We start from the raw sequence: 7,680 nt of genomic DNA, 5'->3' as shown, positions 1-7,680 counted from the left end.
GGTGGTGGAATTTAAGCTCTTGATACATATTATTAGACATCTGTACTCTTTGTTGCATATATTTAAAATTTGGCTTTCTCTTAATCTGGTTTGTTTGTTTGTTTGTTTGTTTTACTCTATAGGAGTTTTGCATTTTTAATTGGTCAAATCCACCCGTCTTTTCCTTTGGGGTTTCTTCCTTTGCTATCATGCTTAGAAAGGCTTTTTCACCCCCACACACTAAAATTACATATATATTCATCAACACTGCCAGTTTATTTATGTGCTTTAATATTTAATTTAAATACTTCACTTAGAATTTATTTTGATGACAGTTATGAGGTATAGATCTAATATATCCCTCAACAGATGACTAACCATTTATCCCAATATAACTTAATAATCCAACTTTTTCTCACAGATTTGAAATGTCATCTTTTTAATGTTCTCAATTCTTCTATGTTCTTGGGTTTATTTCTGGACTTTATATTTAATATTAGTGGTTTATCCTGGACCGTTTTTCATCCTTTCTATAGTAACCTGAAAGTTGAGCATTTTGTATTTGGTGATGTTCTAGAATACAGAGAAATGGTAGACATTGCTAAGGTATGTGTGTGGGTAGGTGGGAAGTTATTATGGATGGATATCTTTAATTCTTTCGATTTTGAGACTTCCAGAGTCTGAAATTCCACATGGGAACATTGTTAATCTGGCCCATTTGTTGGCTGTCTAAAATCAGTTAGATGCTTTTATGCTCTGTATAATTTTAGCTTCCAGTAGGTGGCAGCACTGCCAAACAGTAAGTATCCAAACTTGCAGGAGCACCGAGGAACAAAATGATCTGGCAGGATTTTAGAATTCCCCCAAGAGCTTTCATTAGAGGAGGCATCAGGGCTCTGCTACTTTTAAAGTCATCTTTGTACCCTTGAACAATGGCACAATCAGAAGTGTGTGCTGAATCTGTTCCTAGACGTGTGCAAAACATTAGTGGATGGATTTTTTTAAAGCGGCACCTTGGCCTTGTGGGCATTTCTTCATATACCTCATCCAAAAGTGCCTTTGGGCCCAGCCAATGACTGATTTAAAGCCTGGAAATGTGGTTTTAAACAATGTGATTGTGGCGGGATTCAGGTGATTTTTATTTTCTTTATACTTGGTGGTGTTTTTCAGATTTTCCACAAAGAACATGTATTGTCTCTGTAATCTGAAAAAAAAAAAAAAAAGATCAACACAGGATATGAAAAATATGGTGGTAAAATGGGTGATTGTGTGCCAGAAAAAAACTTTACATTCTTTTTTGTTTCAAGAATATGCATACATGCAACAAAACGAGTTCAATGGGCTCTCTTTATCCCTAGAGATCAGCTCAGTGTTATTGCTAATCTGAAAGAAAATTACCAGCAGGAAGCTGAGACAGTTATCTCATGGAACTACACCTGAGAAAGTCCTTTGGTAGGTGACAGGGGAGTAGGGTCCGCTCCTAACAAGATACATTGGCATACCTAATGGGAGATGGTGAATTACCCATTGCAGCTCTGAACCAGGATAGGTTATTGGGACTTTGAGTGCTAAATGTAATTTTAGGACTTGCTATAGTGAAAGAAGATCTATAAATCTTGGAGTATGTCCACGGGAACTACAAAATTGATCCAAGGCCGGGAAACAGGCACTATGAATAAAAGATAAGGTGGCTGAATTTATTTACCTTAGATATGGAAAGCCTAGCTAGGGAAATTAGACAAATCCCCATCTCCATGAATAGCTACTATAGCCCTCCCCAGACATGGAGGTGAGACCTGAATTTATTAACAGTCTTCAGTTGTACAAAGGACAATTGCACGGAAGGTGTTACTTTCACACTGAGGCTAAGGCAAGAGTGAGCACAAATTAACCAAGCAGACGTGATTTAGGTCACGCATTTAGAAGAAGGTGCTGAACACCAAGGCTGGGCTTATCTGTTAATAACTCTGCATGTATTTTTTTTAGTAGGAACTAGATTGAAGCTAAGGGTTCAGTATAGTGGAAGGTGGGAGAGGGCAGAGATGGGAGCTGAGAGCGTGCCAGATTGGGCTCCTTCATAATTTCTAAAACAATGGACCTGAAGTGAATTAAACTTCACGGGATGAAAATGAACGGCATTCAGGAAAGTATATTAAACTTGAATCAAACCTGATTTATGAAAATCAGGGTTTGAGGACCAGGTAAATTTGGGAGTGGTTACCTGCTTTGCAAAGGAGCAGTCACCGTAGGAGTTTTTAAATAGCATATTCCCACACTGTACTACAAGTATTTGATTTAGAAAATTGTGATTTTTCTCGTATAACTTTCAAGGGTACATCTTGATATGAAGCTAGTCATACCTATAGCCATGCATCAATTGCCAACTCACTGGAATACATCTCTGGACTCCAAGAATAAGGCCAACAACCAGCTGGTGTGATCTAAATAGAGGTATGCATCGCCTTTTGAGATCTCTTCCAACTCTTTAATCCTTTCACTTTCAATCAAAACAACTAGAAGACAATTTCAAGGATAATTTCCATAACATCAGATATTAGGTTGAACTATATGAAGCTGCCATTTTTTAGGTCAAAAACAGTCAAATATCAGCAATTTCATATAATTCAACCTAATATGATAATTATTCCATTAGTTTGTCTGTACCTCTCTTGCCCTTCACTAAAGCTAAAAGCTTGAGTATATTTACTTTTCAGGTCAAAATACTGGTGGACTTATAAATGCCTGTGCACATAAATACTGAGAAATTATAGGGTTGGGATTAAAGATGCATCTTGGATAAACCATGTATATAGCTCATCCTTTTATTGTGCTGGTCTCTGGTGCCTCTTGTCTGACTTGAGGAATTTCAGACTATGGAAAACAAGAAAAGAAGTCCAAAGGCTTCATCTTTCAACCCATGGGAAATTCTGTCTGGGACATGGGCCAAAGGAAGAACAAGAGAAAATATAACAAAATCTGTATCATGTTACAAGTTTAGTGGAGGAAGAGCACAGCAGAGCTGTGAGCAGAAAAACAAAGCGTGTGGCTTCCTCCTTTCTAAAATAGAGTATTGCTTAATGTGTCCTGCTTTTAAGATTCCAAGCATAAGACAAGACACCAAGTACACGTTGGAAAAGTCCTATCTGCATAGTCATCTAAAATGAGACAAGCTTAGCTTAACTAAAAACATTTTATTAACAATGTAAAATGTTAAGTATTTTTACGATCTGAGCTAATTCCAGCATGCCCTATAAGATTTAACACTATGCTGATGTGCAGACATCATGCTTCAAATTTCAATTAGAACAAAATATGATAATACTCAATTTTACATTTGAGGGTAATTGTATATGTTACTACACCATTTCCTAACTGGATTACTTCATTCTCCAAGAAGCTGAAAAAGACACCATTGGATTGAAAGGAAATTAGTTGCCCATATGCATTGTAGGCAGCTATTAGGATTATTGTGTATTTACAAAATTTAAATACTTTTCATATATGGTTTTTGTTGCATTATAAATTAAGATATTTTTACGTTGAAGCTCTTAGGTTCTGACAGAGTGGAAGACTAAACGTAAATGAGTGCAGAGAAAGCAATAGGTTGAGGTGGTGTACGTTTGATTATAATATTATTCCTAATATTGGTTGGATTTTGAACAGTTTTGCAGTTTTAAATAGATTTCTATATTTAAAGACTCTCATATGTGATCATTTGTTGACATGAGATCAGCAAGAGCTATAGATATACTATTATACACGAAATAATTTTTCTCTGTGTAATACTTAAAAAACCTTTAAATAATTTAAAAATCATAATTCTTGCATCTGTCATGGTGTGGTTTGGAGCAGACATGCACAATGTCAGCTTTAAAAATCCTTTTAAAAACAGCCTGCTTTTCGAATCTGTCTTTTTTTTTTCTTCTTGACAGCAGCTGCTTTCAAATGTAAAATCATTTCTAAGGGCAGCGGGAGGTGGATAAAAGTAATAAGGAAGCATAGAAAACATAGTCAAAAACCAATAACTGTGGTTCAGCTGTCTGGAGGTCCTCGGGTTCAGTGATATTTTCAGGTCTTCCTAGTGGTGGTTTCCAGGAGGAATCACCTAGCTTGAGACGAGACAGCACAGCCCAAAGAACCTTCTCTTCCGTCTTCTAACCAGGGGGTAGGGAGTTAGATTTAGAAGGCTGCTGTCATCTGTGATGGGATAGAATGTACATATGAGTGAGGTACAGACAAAACAACGTGTTTTTTATGAATTGGCCTTAAAAATCCACCATCCTTCGAATCCAACTTTCTCAGCCTTGGCACCATTGACATTTTGGACCAGATCATTCTTTATTGTTGGGGGCTGTCCTGAGCATTGTAGGATGTTTAGCAGCGTCCCTGGCCTCTACTCACTAGATGCCAGTAGCACTCCCCTACCAGTTGTGACAACCGAAAATGTCCCCAGATATGGCCAAATGTTCCTGGGGTGGCGGTGAGGGTGAAGCAAAGAGCCCACAGTTGAGAACCACTGCTTAGAGTTAAATCTAAACTGCTTAGAGGCAGTTTTTCACTTGGGAGATGTATACTTCTTTGAAAAAGCCCATGCTTTGGAGTAAAGCTGGCTTCTTTCCTACACTTTACCACTTACTAGTCCTGTGACTTTGAAAGTGTCACTTAAGCTCGTTAGGCTTCATTTTCCCCATATGTAAAATAAGGCTCAGTAATACATACCCTAGGTGAGAATTAAATGAAATAATCTATTAAAAACATTTAGCTTGGGTGGGGACATTGGTGCCTAGCATGGAGGAAACGCTCAGTAAATATAGCTATTATTAACTATTTTCCTTTACATAGGACCTTGTCTTACCTCCATTCACCTACTTTATGCCTCGGGAAGAAGCTTCAACTATTTCTTATTGAGTCTTTCCCTAGCACTTCCTATAGATATCTGCACACAAGGGCATTCAGAGAAGATTGTCAGCTGTTGAATTCACAAGTGGTGGTTTGAAAATTTTAATATGATGACAAGTAGAGAAAGAAATAAACCAGTAAACCAAATACAGTTTAATGAGCTGGGTTTTTGGGAAATAGTGCAGTTCGACAGAGACTGTGGGTAGAAACAGCCTGTTGGAGCGGAACTGGCCAATGTGGGTTGCAGAGGCTGGAGAAGGACCACAGGGAAATAATCTGGAAATTGCTAGCTGGGGCAGCGCTAAGATATGGTCAGAATGGAACTAGGGGCAACAAAATGGCTGGTTGGCTGGCAACTCTTATATACCTAAGCTTTGCTGGGATTCGTTGCACTGCCCTCCCAGAGCAGAGCTAAAATGTTCCCTCCTTTCCCTATCCTAATGTTGAAGATGCAGGACCTTGAAAAAGAGCCCAGAATCAGGAGTTAGATGAAGTGATTGATATAGTGAAGAATTGTGCCACACTTCAATAAAACTGGCTTGTAGATGAGGGTTGGTTTTCTTGATTACTGAGAGCCTAGACGCTCAGGAAACTATCAGGAACAAATGAGTCTTGGCTTTCTGGTCCTCTTACATAAATTGTCATCCAAGTGCCCTGGCTTTCCCTCCCCATCCCCCAAGGCTCCCATGTGTCATATTTATTTGTAAATTAGCATCACCCACTGAGTTGACAGTGTTCCTTGGAATGCTGCACTATGTTACACACGTAGATGAAACTAGAGTAGCAAGTCAGAGCCAGGGAAGAAAACAGGTGCCCCAGCTGGGCACATCAGATTAATCAAACACAGCCTTCCCCCCCCCCAGGCTCCCCAGATTAAAATCCTCTCTTAATACTCACACTCTGCTGATGTGGAGAAAAACAGGACTCTGTCTTTTTCACAGTGAAAAATAATTCACTATAATCTGGATGTCAACATTTTGAGGCAAAAAAATAGGACATCTCTCTTTTACAGTTAAACTTGCCCCAAATAGTTAAGATGCTGAAAGCAATGTCAAATCCTATATATAAGCCTGATTTCTCAGAAGAATAACTGAGATGAATCATAATATATTTGGAGCAGATAGAAATGATAACCATACTCTCTCATCATTTTTAGGACTCTTACTTCTTTAACCACCAAATGACCAGTGAACTTAACCTAATTGGATATGACCAAGATACAGCAGACCCTGAAGGGTAAAGAATTTTATTTTTTGGTATCTCTTTGAATACTGACTACACTTCCCAAAACTCAGGTTCAACTGGAAGTTAGTGCTTCCTTGGAACAGAATCACCAAAACTATGAAGATACTAATAGGAAAGAAAAATCTTATTTCTATTTCTATGAGATTTGGAGATCTATTTCCTGAATTCCCATTTATTTCCTGAATTCCGTATATGCTTGCCTTTCTTCAGTCATTTAAGAGACTTGGGAGTGACCTCACTGGTATTTATATATTATACAATAAAATGCAATTCTGATGTGTATTGTTCCCACTACATGAGGAAATGTCTACATACGTTGGTATGTTGTATTTACAAAGAAAGTGTGCACGTGTGTGCTGTGGTGGTATATTTGCTCTCATTCTCTCTTTTTTAGATATTAAAAGCACACAGGTATTATGAGATTTGTATCAAGACTGACCCTTGTATCTGTGCATTCATTACAGTGAATCAAAAAACATTTGTGCTATTGAAATTCTCCTCATTCAGTCTTCTTTTCATATATATATATATATATATATATATATATATAAAACATTCACTTGTGAGTGCTATATACACACATGCACACACACATACGTATATAGCATTCATAAGTGAATAGGAAGTGTTAGGATTGATGAGAAAGTGCTCAGATGTTAAGCGAAGGACAGACTGCCTATTAAGGACGACTGCTGGTTTGGGGCACCTTAGTTGAGCATTGGTGACACCTTTGCCTAGCCTGGAGCTTGTCTGATCATCACCTAGGGCTGAGGTGACACAAAAGCTCAAAAATTCTTGGCAGAAATTCAGAGCAGCTTTCTACACTCTAGGAGGCTGACACCTGCAGTAAATGCAGAAATTCACTGAGCAGTAAGTCTGCCTGGAATGGCTTGAAGTCAATTCAAAGCTAAGGAAAGATGTCTTCCCACATACTGAAATCCTGTCTCTGAAGTGAGGGGCTGTCAACAGAATGTGAGCAAAATGGGATGTTTCCCCACTCATTCTAAACTTTCTGCGCTAATCCATCTGAACTTGCTGGGAAATCTTTGATTTTTATTGGAAATGTTTGAGACTTTTATGGTATCTTTTCTCCAAAGTGCATACCCTCAGAGAACTGTAACTTAGGAGAGTTTTAAATGTGAAAATAAAAAGTGAGAAAGGGAAGAGGAGGCAGGAAAGCATAGCAGAAAGTGAAAGAAAAGGAGAGTAGGGTATTCAGCCATCAGTAAATTCAAACCCCAGTCATTTAATGTTTAATTCTTGGATGTTCAATGTTTAATCCCTACTAAAGCCAGGGATGCTGGAGTCCCCCAAGGTACAGTAATACCATTTCTCTATTGATCAAATTTCTTTTGCCAATAAAAGATTTTTTACATAAATGATACGTTAAGAAACAGAAGGACATGAACATGAGAAGTTTTCAAATAATAAACTGAGTGTTTGAGTTTAAAGCTATGTTCTCTAAGTCAAGAGGAGTGTTTATAATGGAACTGCAGTTGCACATTTCTAATCTGTTAAAAAAGGAGAACTTCAGCTAATCCCAGGGTTCCCAAGCAT

The 7,680-nt window shown here is 38.0% G+C and overlaps 1 protein-coding gene across 2 annotated transcripts in view; it reads right to left on the bottom strand.

The window, feature by feature from the left end:
• Window positions 1–3,806: 3,806 nt before the first annotated feature.
• The window catches only part of RGS7BP (regulator of G protein signaling 7 binding protein), a 116,771-nt gene continuing 112,897 nt past the window's right edge, over window positions 3,807–7,680 (bottom strand). For both annotated transcript variants that reach the window (XM_059919316.1, XM_059919317.1), the window contains exon 6: window positions 3,807–4,176. In XM_059919316.1, coding sequence (XP_059775299.1) covers window positions 4,085–4,176 — 92 coding nt within the window. In that variant the 3' untranslated portion in view covers window positions 3,807–4,084. The remainder of the gene's footprint in view (window positions 4,177–7,680) is intronic.

This window comes from Balaenoptera ricei, chromosome 3 (assembly GCF_028023285.1).
Source record: "Balaenoptera ricei isolate mBalRic1 chromosome 3, mBalRic1.hap2, whole genome shotgun sequence".
NCBI classification, from domain to species: Eukaryota; Metazoa; Chordata; class Mammalia; order Artiodactyla; family Balaenopteridae; genus Balaenoptera; species Balaenoptera ricei.
Note: the sequence above shows the minus strand (reverse complement) of the source record. Positions and strands in the feature narration are given on the sequence as shown.